The sequence below is a fragment of the Pteropus medius genome, unplaced genomic scaffold (assembly GCF_902729225.1).
Source record: "Pteropus medius unplaced genomic scaffold, Ma_sr-lr_union100, whole genome shotgun sequence".
NCBI classification, from domain to species: Eukaryota; Metazoa; Chordata; class Mammalia; order Chiroptera; family Pteropodidae; genus Pteropus; species Pteropus medius.
In genome coordinates, this window is record NW_024347790.1 from 2,352,634 (window position 1) to 2,369,980 (window position 17,347).

The window sequence follows — 17,347 nt, forward strand, 5'->3', positions numbered from 1 at the left end:
GGTAGAGACTCAGCAAACCGTCAGTTCCCATCTCTTCACCTGGAGGACAGAGCAGGTCCCGGTCACCGCTGGGCACACGGGTCCTGTCTTCCTTGGATAGCTATGTGTCCAGATTGAAGTCTCCTCAAGTACCAGGCAGGTGAAAACTGACCACTAGGTGGCATAAGCAAGATGCCTTTGATGGCTTTAGTTCTTCAGACAATATAATTGATTCGGAACCCTGGGACAGACACATCAGTGTTGGCACCCTGAACAAAAACGTGAACCTCCGAGCCTCATTTCGGACAAGTGTAAAGCGAGTTAAGCTCCGTCTTTGGCAGAACCCATTTCCCTTCAGCAAAGCTTGTCTTTCTGGACACACCGTGTCTTCCAACCATGCTGCTGGCCACTTTACACTTTCCATACTCACCGCAGACCCAGGAATGCACAGCCTAATGCGGAGTCAGAAAAGCCCCCCGCGCCCAATCTTCCTGCCAGATCTTCCATAATGTGTGTTATTCTGGAAACCGGTGCTTTGAAGGAGGTGACTGCACTGGCAGCAGGCTTAGGCAGAGCTGCAAAGAGCTGGGATCTCCCAGCATTCCGCAGTCACCCAGGTCTGGCCCAGGGTACTCTCAGAGAGGGCACTTCCCTTTCCTTTGGAGGGTAGTTGACAAAGGGCCCCTCCCTAGGGTCTCAGTGAGGTCTGCAAGGATTTGTCACAGACTCCCAACGCATCTAGATGCCCCAACACTGGGGGTAGGGGCAGGGCGGGGGACTCAACCGGTTTCCCCTTCAAACAAAAACACTAAAACTTCAACATTTTTTTTTTTTTTTGGTATTAAAATAATAAAAATCGGCCTGATTAGTTTTCTGCCTGCGTGGAATTCACGAATAAAAATTTTGTCAGGAAGCTGTTACTGAAACCATGGCTAGCTTAATTGATTTCCACCAATCTCTTCTACGATCCGACATCTCCATTAACGCTTTTGACGAATAGTTTTACACATCTGGGATAGTGCTGGTCATTTTTAAAATGAGGTGTCTCTGAAGCTGTTCCAAGGTGGACCGATACTGAACATAAAACATCAGTTTCTTGTAAAGGGGAGACGTCTCTGCCAATTTTAGACACAACCCGACACGCCACAACGCAGCGTTACTTTGTGTTCTTGAATGGAATTAGACGTAAAGGCGGGTTTTAAAGTCTCTAACCACAGTGTAAATTCCTAGGTGTCTACATGGTGATGATCTTGGGATTTAAGTCCCACAAGGAATGAACAGCAAATTCTTAATGACAACTTTGAAACACACAATGGCTCAGAATGAACACAAAAGATCACGAGACCGTCTTTGTTTATTTTTCTTCGGAGTTTATTTTGAATTTCCATTTTTGGATAACCAAGCAGCTCTTTAAGGAGAATGCACAGAAGAGTCATTCTGGCACTTTTGGATAGTACATAAGATTTTTTTTTTTTTTTTTAATAGTCACATTCAGTCCCCTTGCTCAGTCCACACTCCATGTTGGGAGAGCGAGATCAGCCCATAGGGTTCCAGAGTTAATATGTCACCGTATATACAAACAGCCAATGAAACCATAATGGTGGCTAGTGGCCAAAGGGATGGATTTGGGGTATGTGTGTGGGGGTGGGTGGATCGCTAAAGACTCCTCTATCTTAACTAAACAGAATCCACGTCACACAGGAGAACTTGAGAGTACACAGCGCCGGAACGAGAAATCTGCACACAAATGGGCACTTGGCAGCATGCAGTTTAAAGAAAAGGGGCATCGTCTGATAACTTTATAAAAATCCAGGCAGTTCCATTACAGGAAGTTAAGAAAAACAAAGAGGAAAAGTGAGGGACTCTGTTGTCGTCACTGTAAAAAAGGCACTTGGAGTTAATGGGACCAGAACTGAAGGATTCTCGGCTGATGAAAAAGTTTCAGCACGATTTCATTAAAAGGCTTGGATGTTTAAGAGATGACACTCAAGAGTTTCTGAAAGGAGACACCGAAATTAACCATCGAGAAGCAGACCGGATGAAAATGAAGGAATAAAATCTTGACAACCAACATGGGTTAAAAAAAAAAAAAAAAAAACAACGGACCTGAAATGTAACCTTAACGAAGCAAAAATCTAAGCAAAGTAAGAGCACGAAGCAGAGATGCATAGCTTTCCTTTGAGGTAACGCATACCCCAAGACACTAGGTGCCAAGCTAATTTCTCAATCGTAACTTCACAGGAGCATTATCGTGATAAAATTGATTCAAGCAATGCAAAAAAGGAGTTTCATCTGTTCCCGCAATCTGAGGGAGAACCGAGGACATCACCAGAACGTATATCAACGTCACTTGTGGGTTTTCGGTGTCCGGGGGCGGGGGACACGTCAAGCCCGTGAAAGGACACTGCATCCCTTAGCATCAATTCTTCTGAGTCTTAGCTGTAATTCCGTTCTGACATTTACACAGCAAACGGTAATGCAGGAAATGTCCGCTGCCCACTGGCGACTTCCTCCACAAACGGGTACGCGCTTCCGTTAAGTAAGAATTTTTGGCAATTTTGTTAGATTCCACGGTCGGGTGGTGGCTCTGCGGCCACTCATTTAATGTTAAACGCCATCAGGGGCCTCTCCTCTCGCTTCTGCCAGGGGCTCTTCTTGTCCTCTCCTTGATCATCATCGTCATCATCGTCATCGTCCTCGTGAGCAGATCTCCCCTGATCCGGGCTGGCTAAGGGCTCTGGGGGGGCGTCCACAGTCCGTTTGGTGGTCTCCTCCTGCAGGCTGGGCAGCTGGCCGCCGCTTCTGCGGCTGGAGCTGTCCAGCAAGCATCGCAGGGCACTGTCCTCGGGGGTGCAGACGGTGGTGCCACACTCACTGCCGCTCTGGTCCATGTCATCCAGATACACGAGCTGCGTGTAGGCGGTGCTGTCCGCCGCCCTCGGCTCCTTCTGCGGATGCTCCTGGACGGGTGGGTGGTTTTGCGGGAGAGACAAGGGGTCTCCTCTTCCCTTCCGGGCAGATTTTGGTTCATTCATATCCACGCCCGAGTCCAAACTGGCATCGTTACTTCCGTTCCTTCCGGCTCTTTGGAGATCGATGTAGGAATGTCTGACGTGCGCGTTGGACCTGCCGTCCAGGGAGACGAACCAGGCCCGGGGGTGGGGGAGCGGCTTCCCCCCGCCGAGCTCCATCAGAGCCTTTTCGGTCAGGAGCTGGACCTCGCTGTTCATCTGGGCCAAGGCTGCGTCGTTCAGGGACGCCGGGATGGACAGAGACTCCGACATGGCCGCGTTCTGGGGGCTCCACTCCCGGCTGCCTGCGTCCTGCAGGTGCTGCTGAGAAATGGCCTGGCAGGATAACGGCTGAGCCTGGATCTGGGCGGACGGGTGCGGGAAGATGCCCGCGTGGGGACTGGAGAGCTCGGCCTGCAGTCTTTCGATTTCGAGCTGCTGGTCTGCCGGGACGACCAGGGGCTGGCCCACATAGGAGTGGTCCCCGGGGAGTTTCATATAATGAGCGGGGATGACCAAGGCAGGCAACACTTTTCTGTAAACGCTGTCATTGACCTGGTCAACGGAGCTACAGCAGATCAGCTGGCCGGGCCGTGGAAAAGACGTTGGTCTTTCCAGGTGGTCCACGGATCGCGACATCATACATTCAGTGGGTCTGCGGTCCAGCAGCTGTCTTTTTCGGGAGAGGAAGGCGCGGGGTACATGTGTTCCTGAATGGTGAGCTTACTTCCTGTGGGAATATGGTTCACGGAAGCCTGACCGTCTCTGTCCTGCTTCTCGAATAAAGGCTGTGACAGCATGGCATTGTAACTCCTCCTGTAGTCACTGCTGCCAGGGGACTCGTAGCCTTCTCTTTCCATCGATTTCCTGGACTTTAAGGGAAAAATCTCCACGGACTTGTGGTAATCTTTTCCCAACGTCCCGCTCGGGGTCAGGTTATCAAAGGAGATTTGGCTTTTGTCCTCCTCCTTATGAGAGAGGAGTTCCTCCCGAGAGCTGAATTCCTGGGAGGTGCTGTAGGAAAGCTTTAGCATGGGGGTGTGCGTGTCCACTTCCCCGTGGGAGGACATCATCTCCAAATGGACCCCGCTCATCAGCTCCTTTGTGCCCGGGGCGTCCGGGCGGCCGTGGCCGGTGACGGAGAGCGGGCCCGGGAACCCTGACTCCCGACGGGAAAACAGCAGGTTGATGTGTGACATGGACGTGGACTGGTCCCTTTTGGAATTCTCCAGGGCTGCAGGAAGCTGCAGTTTTCTATGGTGCTGACGAGGTTTCAAGCACTTCCGCCTACGATCAAAGAGACAGTCCAAACCCAAAGATTAGAGATTCTCGTCAGGGTCAAGTTTCAAGTAAAATCGTAATTCGCAACTTCCACAGGAAGAAACAAGACGAGACCCCCTGATCGGCAGCCAGAAGCCTGCTCACCCCACACACCCCTCAGCCTTATTTTGATCCGGAGCGGCAGAATCCAAGGATTTCAGCCGTCGGCTCTTTTATAAGTACATCCGAGTGATTCATTCAAAAACAGTTAACCCGAGAACCGACAATCAACATTCTCACAAAGCAAATAGAAGAGGCATCGCAATAAGAATAGCTCTGCTTTGTCCTTGAGAATCTCTCTTAATCCGTGTTTAGGATATTCTGAACGAATCCCAAAACAACTGCCAGACTTTTTAAAAAAAAAAATAATTCCCATTCTAAGCGACGTTATACACAGCACGCCGCACGTGTCCCGTTCATTCGTTTGCAAGTTAAGACGACTAATGTTCCGTTCTTAGACGTTTCCTCATGAGAAAAAGAGAACTCGATTCAAAAAGACCTCAGATCAGCGGCTGCCCAAGACATTCAAACGAGAAAAGATAGTGCCAAAAGAGTACAACATTACCTGCAATAATATAAAAGCAGACACAGCAAAACCAAAAGGATGAAAGCCATTCCTCCCAAAATGGCCAAAAGAAACACCGTGTGATACGCGGTCATGTCCTGCGTGACGACGGGACCTGGAAGGTCAAAAACGGGTATTTTAGATTTGTGAAAACCTTGAACTATCAAGAGGGATGACGAACGAGAATGTGATTTTTTTTTTTTTCCTCTTCCTGGCTGGGGACCTGGAGCAGAGGCCAGATGCAAATACCCTTCAGATGGTCACCCTACAATGAGAAGGGCTGAACAGCACCATTACTGAAGCAGCTGTGGTCTCTGAATACACAAATACTACATGCAGTGGGTCAAAGGTCTCTCCTTAGTCAAGAGAGCCACATTCGTTCAGCATTCTAAACACGTGATTTTTAATAAAAGCAAATGGATGCATGATAATACGGTGAGTGGGACTCTGACACTCAGAGAGATGGCCTATCAGATTTTATATCGCAGGAGAAAACAGAGTCACAAGACTAGTCTTACTTTCGCTCTGACTGTGGAGAGAGCTTTTCTGCCTAAATAAATCAGTTGAGATGTAGAAAAGAAATGTACTATGCCTTAAAAAACATCACAGCTTATTACGGGTGTGCCAAGTGTTTCTAAAATGCCTTCCATTTTTAAAAATAAAATCTTCCTCTACAATATCTTTTCAACCTATGTGACTAACCTTACGTGGCTCGAGACCTCTCTAGAACTTATAGATGAGGTTATCAGAGATAAACAGACTTTCTTTTTCATTTACACTGTAAAGAATCCCACGAGGTACTTTAACTTAGACTCTTTATGCTCAACAGTGTAAGAATGTATCAATGTCAGTGACGACAGAGCCACAGCCATAACAAAACTTCCTCAAATTACGGTATTTGGGCCCTTCTCGGTGTCCAGGTATCCTGGCAGAGCCACAAAGCTGGGAAGGAAGGAATATGCAATGTTATACCGTTCCAGAGAAGCATGGTTCTGATTGCTAAATACTATAATCACCCATTTACTTATTGATTTTTGAGATTCGAAGGGAGAGACTTCTTCAAAAACCTTGTGAAGGAGACAAATCTCTTAAGAGCTTGATAACCCCGAGGAGGTTTACTAGTTTTTGAAAATAGTGACATTACTTCAGTTCAGAAGATAACAGCATTCTCTTCCTAATAGAACTCCCTTCAGTGGGGCTAGAGTTAATATTTACAAAAGTTAGACAAATAGCTGACATCTATATCCTGCCTTAATCATTCAGAGAAACATTAAAAAAAAAAAAATACACAAAGACAGCCTCCATAGGCACAGGCAATGCTTTGGCAGGAGTCACCACAGAAATCTGAGATACACACAGAAATCATATCCAGATAACTGAAGCTCGATTCTTTTAAGTCCTTTTAACACGCTATTGTTTTAATGGCTGCCAATGGAGATCTCCTTTTTCACCAGAAAATGAAAGTGGGAAACTCTATTTCTTGTTTGTTTTGGGCTCATGAAGGCACAGCATCACTGCAATTTGTTTTAGTAAAAGCGATGGCTGGTGGGGGTTCTAACGTGTGTTTCTACATTAAATGCCATCAGGGGCTGTGCCGTGTATGCTTTTTATAGCTTTCTTCCCTCCTCCTTCATTGCTAGGAAGCTTCAGTGGACCTACATCCAGCAGCTTTCTCCCTTCTTTACAAAAGTATCTCTTAGTCTGCTGCATGATGGGAAAACGGATAGCCAAAGTTGTCTAAAATAGATCTAAAATAAAAGTGAACTATAAATGCATGGGCTTTGTGGCCTCTACGTTGGTACTGGGGGAATTTCTTTTCTTTCCGTCCTTACTCTTCATCATATGATATTCCAGATTTGTTGACTGAGGCATTTCTGTATCTAGTTCATGTCTATAATGCTACAAAGACGATATCATAAAGGAAAACACACACTCTACAAACACGGACGTAAAGTGTTCGTTTTCTCGAGTACAGGACTATAAAGCAAATGGTGACAGGTTTTTCGACACCTACCTAGGAATGGCCTCCATCAAATTAGTTACTTTGAGAGTCTTGGTACTCATTCCAGTGACAAATTCAGGACTAAAATATTTTTTGGACTCCCATTCTGGCACGGCCTTCAAGGTTAATTCATAAGAGACACCATTCAATCACAGCCCATTTTGACCTAGGCTCAGTCACCTACTTTATTCACCAGACTGGGAGGTGCGTGACTTTTAGGTGTATCTAAGAAAAATCAAAGGGACCCTCCGAGCTTAAAGATTTGCCACCAGTGAAAAGTTTCACTAACGAAGGCAGTCCAAGTGACACAGATTCAAAAGGCATTTTGAGCAAAGGCAGCCATCACTGCCTGAGGTGATTGTTTCTGAAAAGCAATTCTAGAATACTCCTTGGGATAAATTAGGGCACATAGGTTAAAAAAAAATAAACTTCTAGTTACATTTTGAAAAATATAAGTTCATTCCCATTGCCTAAATGGAGATGAATATTCTTTTTGGACACAAAGCAACTCGTTGGCTTTGAAGCCTCTCGGAAAAGCCAAATCGAGCTTTTTTTTTTGCCCCAAGAAGCCGTGGATAATGACTTTCTGCAAGCCTCTCTGCTGAATGCCTTTCCCTACATGTTCCTTTACACCCGGCCACAGCTGTTTCAGGAATTAGGGAGGAGGTCTGCACGGCCTCTGTGGGCTTTAGATTAAGAATTTCCTATGGCAGCTGTCCGAAGAAAATGGAGACCCGAGACGTGACGATTTGCTACACGTTATTCTTACCCCTAGATGGGAGAGTTCTGAGCAGAACTCCCCCAGCCCCACGGAATACCTCAGTTTCATCTTTTGAGTGTTCAGACCCTCGACTATTTTGGAGTAAGATGTGATGTCCCCACAGAAGTTATTCTCAAAAGCATATCCTCGGCCTCGTGACCACGGGTGCTGGCTTCCTGTTACCTGGGTTGGGAGGAGACATGGCTGCTACCCAGTATCCCAACTGAGGGGCAATGTAGGTCCACGTCAGCTGGCTGCCTTCCTGGTGCACGAGGCCTAGACCACTCTTTAGCCACGTTCCTGCGGGGTGCAGAAGAAAAAAAAAATAAAACTTCAGCTCTAGGCATGCTAAACTCCTACTTAAGGCTCAAGCATAGTGGACACGTCACCTTAAATGTCACTTTTATAACCCATTAGACAGCCAGATCGGTTCAGTTGTCATCTAGGGGCTGCAAACAGCTCTCCGTAGATTCATTTTAACTTCCTTCAGGGGCAAGCCGAACAACTTTAGTTTTTTAGTATTTCTTTGCCTTTCTTAGTAAATTCCCTTCAACCATTTAATCAAACATCACTGCTTCCAGACACAGATAATTGTAGCAGAAGCCTCTGGAGTTTAGGACAATCAGGGTAGCCTGAGGGGGGTTGGTGGGAGTGGAAAGAAGGGGGTTGGGAATCCAGTAATGTTTGTATTTTTTATCTTCAAAAGCAAATAAGTGAATATCCTATCTGGAATCAGACACTGGCTACATCAGAATTACTAGGGCAAGTTTTTTTTTTAAAGTTAACTCCTTGGTCCCATCTTTGCAAATTCTGATCCAGGAAATCTTGCTTAGATGGATATTTTTAAAAGGTTCCAGTTGGTCTCGATGCTAGGAAACACAGATAGGCGCAGGTTTGTGTGCCGTCTTCCAGGTATTCCTTTAAGTAGAATTTAACATTAACGAGTGAGCGCTTTCCATGTAGCCTACTCACAGTAGAGGCATTTTATAGACAGTTGTCCCTCGATATCCACAGGAGATTGGTTCCTGGACCCCCGCTGATACCAAAATCCGAGGATGCTCAAGTCCCCTAGATCAAATGGTGCAGACCAATGCATACAGCCGGCCCTCCACATCTGCAGACTCCCAACCACAGATAAAAACCTGTACTGTTTTCAATCTGCAGATGTAAAGCCCATGGAAACAGGAGGCTGGCGGAAACAGGAGGCTGGTTATCTATACTTCTCACAATGACTCTACAGAGTTGGACTTATTCTCCCTTTCCGGATGAGGACACTGCTGAGCTGCGTAACTCCTCCGAGGCCTCCGGGAGGTCGGGAGCAGAGCAGGACACCTAGGTTGGTCCGTCCGTCTTTAAGACCGATGACCTTGCTTCTGCTCTCCTGCCGCAGCATCTCCTGTAAACCCTCCCAGCGTCTGATGACTTTGTACGGTTTCTAGGAGCAGACCCATGATCCGAGGTTGTCTGGCTGTCACTTGTCTCACCTGCAGAGAACCTTGCTTTGAGGACCGTGACGGAGGCTGGCAGCAGAGGCAAGGGAGAGCACTGGCCAGGCCCTGCACCATCATGTGCACACCCGCCCCACCCGCCAGCAAGGAGACATCATTGGGCACCTACTGCTCTGCCTCAATGCCCACCGTGCTCCTGCCCAGCTCAGCTCGCTCCCACAATCATCTGCCACCGGAAATGGCCACGCGTGTGGCCCTGTCTGCTCCAGAACTAAATGCACTGACCGTGCACCAAATATTCTATCCTCGGGGCTCCAAATCCTTGCCTTGCTTGACTACACACGTCACGGAGGTGGCAATCATGGATTTTTTTTTTCTTCCCCCTGAAGAAAGAAACAATAGTTGGGGCTGCTTCGAGGGCCTATCGGTTGCCATAGCAACCCTCAAATGCGGATGGCAAGGTGCGTGGCGATGCCTCCGAGCTTGCACACCAACTCCACCGCTCCGATCGCGCCCGAACAAAGGAGGAGGACGGGGAAAGCCGGGCGGCCGCACGCACCGCACCGTCTGACCTTCCCGTGCAAGGGGCTGAATCACGGTCCCAGTTAGACAAAAATACAAGCCGGGAGGTTTCTAAAGCGAGTGTGAGAACCAAGATGCCCAATGCTGACTCTCTCTCTGAAGAACACGAACCCAGAGGTGGTTATGCCAACTCACAGCATCACTTACTTCTGCAGGGCCACTGAGGAAACAGACACATAGGACGATCGAGTGACACGGGAAGTGAGAGGGTTTCTGTGCTTGGTCCAGAAGTTTCCCTCAAGGTAGAGAAAGGAGCGTTGGTGACCGGTGGGTGTCCCTGCACAAGGGGACCCCGGGCTGTTTAGCTCCTGGCTGAACACACCACACCCCGTTCCCACACAGCTTCTCCCACAATAGCAGCCCTGCCGGGAGGAGATCTCCGTATCAGCCAGGAAGTAGCCTTGCATTCTTTGGTTTACAGTTTTCCCCAGATTAGAGTCTTGAGTCATTGCTCTTTGAATGGAGCGGATGCTGGGTTAGGCTAAAGGGGACCCAGAGGGAATGAGCTGGACACTCAGAGTTCTAATTCCTGCTCACTCGAGGGCGAACCACCTAACTGGATCGCTACGTTGCCTCTGCCTTTTACAACGCAGCACATCGAATAGAAACACTTTCCTAATACCTCCCAGTTACACTGGTGGCAAGCTGAGTGTGTGGACACACACACGCACACACACACACACACACGCCACCCAGCTAACAAGTCCCCACGGCCAGCCTGGAGGGTCCTCTGTCCAGCAATGGTGCTGGAGACGCTGGCGGGAGCCAGAAAGGCGACTGATGAAAACTCACACAGCTGCTTTGGGAGCAGGAGGAGGAAGGAGTGGGTGGGTGCACCAGGCTTCTGGATGAGCTGAGCTCTGAAGAACAGGCAGGGCTGTCAGTTGGGGGCATGGGGAGGGAAGATGGAATCACATGCACATGGCTTGTAAGCTGCAGGGGGTGGGATGGAGGCACAGGGGCTGGGAGGGAGGGGCGCTGGGCAGGAGCTGTGAAGAAGTTCAGCCGCCTGTCTGCCATGGGCTGGACAGGGCTCCAATGCCGCCAGCGCCTGAGAGGCCACGGGACCTGTAAGTTGAGGCGCTGTTGCTGGTCGAGTGCTCCTTGTCACCTCCCCCACTGCCATGCCCCCCGCCCCACCCTTGTAGTCCTTCCAGGGTGGGTCCTCACGGCCGGCCTCTGTTGCTCCAACCGCACACAGTCTCTCTCTCCTCCCCCAAACCCTCGCCGTCTCACAGGATCCAAGTTCCTCCAGCACTCAAGGATCTTCCACACCTGGGCATCCCTAGGACGCATGTCTCTGCGTCATTGGTTTTTCTGGAAACGTCCATCGCCTCGGTTGCTACCACGTTGTCCTGTCTTACCTCCTCGGAGGGAGCCGGCTCTTACTTTCCATTGTCTTTTCTCGGCGCCCAGAAATATCCTGGGTGTAGGAACTCAGTAGTACTTGAGAATGAGTGAGAGCTGGACGGGCAGTCCTCAAAATGATACCAGGTGACCTTCTGTGAAAAGCCGGGTGTGGCCGGCGGGAAGGACCTCCTGACGGAAGTGGGTTCGGATCAGGCTTCTGCCCTTTTCAACTAAAAGGGACGGGCCCAGCTGGGGAAGGGGCGTTTACTTTTGCCCAGGTTTTCCGTGACAATGTACCCACGTTCGGGGAACCGGGGTGGCGCGGCCTTGGGATGTGACAATCACGCTGTTAACTGGCAGAAGCCATTTCCAAGCGTCCTGGGTTTCACGGGAGGAAATCGGTGACAGAGAACACGAGGGCGGATGAGCTGCGCACGAGAAACCACCTGCGGTTCTCGCGGCCGAAATCCTGGCGCTGCGAGCTCCTGGGTCAGAACACCCGCCGAGGGCTGCCCTGGCTCAGCCTGGCTCCTCTGTGGTCCAGACACAGAGCAGCCCCCAGGGCACAGCATCTGCCCGGCCGCCGCTTCACGCCTGCGCTTCTCTCCCTCTTCTCCCATTAATTCCTTTGCCGCGGACTCGCTCGGGGTCCTGGACACAGGTGGGCAGTGAAGGCAGCCGCTGGGACCTGCGGCGTGTCCAGCTGGGCCACCTGGCGAAGGGGTGCAGCGAGGACCCTGCACTTTCCGCGTGCCCTTCCCCACTGGCCTAGCTAGGCTGCCACCTTCTTCACGCCCAGCGGCTCCTGCGCAGAGAGGCCGAGGCCAGCTGTGAAGCGGGTCTGTCCTAAGTAGGCTGATGGCCCTCGGAGCCTTTGCCCTGTCCAGGGTCTGTGGCGTGGTTATTACGGAGACTGTACATATGTGAGGTTTAGATAGTTATCCTCTAGGCATCATCAAGGAATGAAATTCTGCATTACTGAAATTTCTAGAACACAGGTGTTCACAAAGTTTTTAAAGCATGTGAACTCTTTAATGTTCTTTCTCTTTTATGGAATCTTGAGAAGTGACTACACAAAACGGATAAAAGATCAGCTTTTCTGCACGGAAGAGAAATCTCCCTTCCCGCATGGCAACCCCAACGAGTCTTCTCTGCGACTTGGGTCTTGTTAGCCCGCACTTGAAAAGGCAGGTTTATATAACTCTAAAAACTATCACTTACTCCTGCCTAATAAAGCAGAATGTGATTTTGATTTTTCATAACTCGTGGTCGTGATTATGGTGAACTACAATGCTAGGCTCTAAAATGCTATGTCCTTAGGGTCCTACTGAAGAACATTGAATTATTTGTTCTAAAACTAAATACCCCCACTCCTAAATGCACCCGCTCCCCCTCCTTCCTTCCTCTCTCCCTCCCTCCTTCCTCCCTCTGTGCGGTTATCAAGGTGTCTACTATCAGCTCTACTACCTCACCACTCCCCGCCCAGGGAGACCTGCTTCTGGGAACTAGATAACCCACCTCACCAAGACTGCCTCTGGAAGAATGTCCACAGGTGGCCTGAGGGACTGGGGAACGAGCCTGGCTGTGGAACAGCGGTTTTCAGGATCTGAGTTCGGCAGGTTTTTTTTCCTTCAACGCTACACTCACAGATCAGTTTCTGTGTGAATCGTCATCCTCTAGAGTTCGACCTTACGCAACAGGAAGAGTTAGAGATATTTTCAAGGATAAATCTCTTTTGAGAAAGAGCTATGTATTCGGCTGGCAAGGGTCATTGGGTGTTAAAGCGTCTCGAGCTCTCACCTTGGCAGCTGCATTTAGCTATAATGTCATCACACACACTATTTGACAGGCAGGAAAAGATAAGCCTTGTGTTCCTCTGTAAGGCCCGGTGGGGTCTCATCAATCACCAAGGGTCCTGCTTTCCTGCTTGGTTACCAAGCAATCACAAAATCAGCTTTTATTTGCAAAATATAAAGAAAAGTGAGTTCAGAAAGGTAATAAATGGCTATCGAAAGGGAAAAGGATTCTAAAACGTGGACAAGGGCCCAAAACGCAACGTCTGAATTGAATACGACCTCTAGGGCCCAGATTTACCTGGTGTTTCCTGCCTAGACGCCTCTATTTTAGCAGCCAGGCTACCTCATCTCAGCATTTGGGAACAAGCAGAAAAATCTGATTTGAGGAGCACAATTGATTTTGAAAAGGCAACCAGAAGTGACAACCCACCCTGTACCAGAGCACAAACTGAAGTGGGCACCTCGCACCGCAGCCGGTGTCCAGGGACGCAAGTCACTGCTCTCACGCTGAGACCTGTCACTGCGTCCGACGGGCCTCAGAACACTGGGCAGATAAGAGTCCAGCCATAAAGGGTATACTGGCCGCGTGGACGACTTTCCCATCCGTAAGATAATCCCCAATGCGAATCCCAGGTCTGCCACTCTCTAGCCGTGCGAACCGAGGGCCTCTGCCCAGGATGGCACAGCAGAGAACAGGGCGGTCCCTGGTGGCACCGCTGAGCCCCCGGGGCAGTCGTGGGCCCTGGGGCTCCCGTCCCTTTCGTCACGTCAACAGCGGACACCCTCCAGGTCTGAGCACTGGCAGTGGCCTTCTACTTCATGCGGCTAACACGCTTGGATATATTTTTCCTGAGAGAAGCTGGAGCGAGTTCTACTCGATTTAGGAGTTGAAGCACATGAAGGAATTCCGCAGCCACTCAGAAAACCCATCTCAAAAAAGCTCTGCCGAGCAAAAGGTGAATATTCACACTGTGCAACACAGCCATTTCTACGCTTACGCCGAAATTTTCACTGTGAAATATTTGGGGACATTTATGGTGAGAGGTGATGAGACACAGACATGCACTTGGACAGTAGGGACCCACGGTTGGTTGTCTTGCCTCTCGGCTGTTGGCTATGGCCAGTGACTCTCTCCTCGCTGGGACTGTGGTGACTCTTGCTGAGTAATCGGCATGGCCTGGGATGAGCAGCAGCTCATTTGAGGAACAATCTTCTTAAGAGCCACGGCTAGTGCTTATTACTATTATGATTATTGTTATTGTTAACTTTAATCATAAGGCCTCTCCAGATCCCCAGATATGCTGAATTTCTCTAGAAACTAGATGACTTACTTTTCCAGGCTTTCATTTGTATTATCTCGAGCTTCAACCTCTACTATATTTTTCTACCAGTTGTACCTCTAGGAGTTTCAAGCTCTAAGTTTCTTTCATTGCATGCTTTAACAAAACTTGGACAGGATCGCTCACTAAAATCAGAATAGAAGAATCCATCAGCCTAAGCCACATTCATCATTAGAGCTGAAACAGTGATAATTTCTACCCTTATGATATTGTGGAAGAGCCTTCTTTTTTCTCCCAAATGAAAGTCTATGCCTTTGAATAGCTATGTTTCCTTCTTTGGAATTATTTTTTCCATGAAATCTGTGAGGAGGAACATTCCTTATTAATTACATAAGCGAAGCATTTACCTGGTGGTCAATTATCTACTCATTCTTGCTGAAAGCAATAAAACTGGAGAGCAAAAGTTACGTACAGATGGCTGGATTCTTATAGCTTCGGGCGAGGACATCTCGGCACTGGTTTAAACAAGAATAAAATTAAGGGCAACTTGCTATAACCAATGTCCTTCTGTCTGAAATATACAATCATGGACATGTTGAATTATTAGAAATTAAAACAAGAAATCAATCTGTATTCAGCTTCGACATGTTTCCTGGGTATTTTTAGGGTAATTTTTGAGAAATAGATTCTTAAAAATAAATATAATCTAAGCAACTGATTTTGCCCTTCTTTAAGCTTTAGCTGAGGTATAACAAGACTTATTGAAACCAGTTTTAAGAGGGAGCAATAATGGGAAACCATAAAGATTCTAGCAGAGCTATGGAAAGCTTATGCCTTAAGTAGGTAGCCAGAAGTAGTAGGATACATAATAGCATTAATAAAATTTAATGAGAGAATTCTGAATTTACAATAGGTATATATAAATTTTCCAGAAAGTAGTATCAGAGTACAGGCTAATTAGGCCCACATGGAGAGAAATTTTGTTCATTACCCACTCTATCCAAGCTCCATCTTGCAATGACATCTCGGGAGGGCTGGGGTGGGGAAGCAGACCCAGAATTCCAGGAGGCAGAGCCACTAATCTCCAGCACTAGAAAACTCAGCTCGAAAGGAGGAATAGCATAATGGAGACGTTTGCAAACTTTCTCTCAAATTAAAGTCAGCGCCTTTGAATAGACGAAGGTGAAGGTGGTAAGATGCTCTTCACCCAGTCTTGTTCAAGAGCTTGTTTACAGTGGTGATCTGGTTAAAATGTAGATTCTGATCCAGCTGGGTCTGAAGGAAGGCAGGAGATTCTGCAGTTCTAATAGGCTCGCCATACGCCGACCACACTTTGGTCAGCAAAGCTCTAAATTATTTGCACTTTTGTGGGTACAGTGATTCTTTTGGAAAACCCCAAGGCCATTCCTCACCATGATGCCCTGCTGTTATCAACTGGGCAGCCAGCGCTTGAAGCAACTTCAGAAATAGTTCTAATACAGTTAAGAGATATTCTAGTCACTTGTCCGAAGACAGGCCAGGAGTTGGTGAACTGAAATATGGCGGGTCCTCAAATAACGTTCCATTCAACATCGTTTCTTTGTAACATCAATGAGATGCTGGAGCTTAGCTCTTGTTTGTGTCAATCATCCGATGGTACAACTGGTTTCCTTATACGTTGTTTTGCTTCAAGTCGCGGTTTCCAAGGACCTATTGAGGACGATGTTATCTTTGTTTCAGGGGACAGTGCTGCTTAGTGAACCGGCTGCTTGGGGCGGGGGTGAGTTGGTTCCAACCTTAAGATCTTTGTGTTGACTGTTTTATTTTTCTGCCCAGAACATTCTGCCCCCAAGACAAGACATACCCAGGCTGGGCTCCTAGTTTAGGATCTCAGCTCAAATGTCACCTCTCCAAACACTCTGGCCCGCCGGTCATTCCCTCTGACATCACTCTGCTTAACTGTCTCACAGCACCTATGCCATCCGAAGAAAACTGGTTCCCTGTCTCCACTTAGAACAAAAGCTTCATAATTACACGGACCTTCTCTGCATGGTGTTGTCACTGCTTTATCCCAAGAGCCTAGAACAGAAGAACGTCTGGCACAAAGAAGACGCTCAATAAATATTCGCTGAAATGAATGAATTGTTCGATTTTTTTAAAAAGAGAAGCCAAGAATAGAAGTCCATGGCACATCCTTCGATTTTTAAATGTTGGCAGTAAATTAAAACCCAACAAGCGAACAAATGCCCCCGTATCAACTGGGTGGGCCAAACCGGACATATCCGGGAATAGGTGGTTGTTCTGCACTCCCGGTCCATTATTCTATTAGGCCACATTAAATCTTGGCATAGAAGCAGGAACGCACAAAAGTCTGATATGCCAGAAAAGAAAGGGGAGTTAAAGTCTGAAGGAAATTGGGTTTTACGTCTCTCTTTCCCCTCCCTGGCATCGTGCGTGGGCACCGGGCACTTCACTGGGCACAGTTTCAGCTTCTTTCTGACGGAGAGAGATTGCAGCTCCCCCATCTCCTGAGCCGTGCTGGGAATAGTGATGAAAACTGCTGGTTTATAGTAACACCCATTTTGCTGGTGGATACCTTCAGCTGAGAATGAGTACACAAAAAAAATGCTTTTCCTGAACGACCCCATTCCCCCTTGCCCTTCGATTTAGTTACACGGGAGATGGCACCATGGGATTGGCTGGGACGCCGTGTACAACTTCCATGTGACGTGTCACACATCTCTCATGAAGCACCTTCTGTGCAGACTGGGTTTGTACTATGTGTGAGTTCTGTGTATGCTTGCACATGTGTGTCTGCACACAAACAACTGTGTGCATGCACACAAACAACTGTGTGCATGCACACAAACGATTTTAAAGAGTTGAGTCAAGGGACGGAGCAAAAAGAACCAAGGTGTTAAGAACTCAAGCGTGCCTGGCAACGTGCTAGGTGCTTGACGTACAATATTTCGCTTCAGTCTTACACCACCCTGTAAGGCTAGAAACCTTAGGGACAGAGAAGTTAGCAAGCACGTTGTTAAGTAAATGTGTCTGCTCCTCCCCCCATAACTTTACCATAACATAACCTGAAGGCCAGGCTCCAATGTCAAATTCTTAGATTCCTCAGAGGACATGCAAAAGCAGAGTTAGCTTGTGACCAACCCCACTTCCCAACTCGGGCCCAGCCATGTGATACACCCAAGCCCATTTCCCCGACAGCTACTCCTTGGCCATGCCTCTGGCCTAGGGGTGTGCATGTGGCTGTGTACAAGGGC

The 17,347-nt window shown here is 48.2% G+C and overlaps 1 protein-coding gene across 1 annotated transcript in view; it reads right to left on the reverse strand.

Annotated features, from left to right (window-relative positions):
• Positions 1-1,328: 1,328 nt before the first annotated feature.
• The window catches only part of FAM171A1 (family with sequence similarity 171 member A1), a 117,498-nt gene continuing 101,479 nt past the window's right edge, over positions 1,329-17,347 (reverse strand). The window contains 4 exon segments of the mRNA XM_039877443.1: positions 1,329-3,664; positions 3,667-4,277; positions 4,876-4,990; positions 7,821-7,937. Of these exon segments, the coding sequence (XP_039733377.1) occupies positions 2,577-3,664; positions 3,667-4,277; positions 4,876-4,990; positions 7,821-7,937 (1,931 nt within the window). The 3' untranslated portion in view covers positions 1,329-2,576.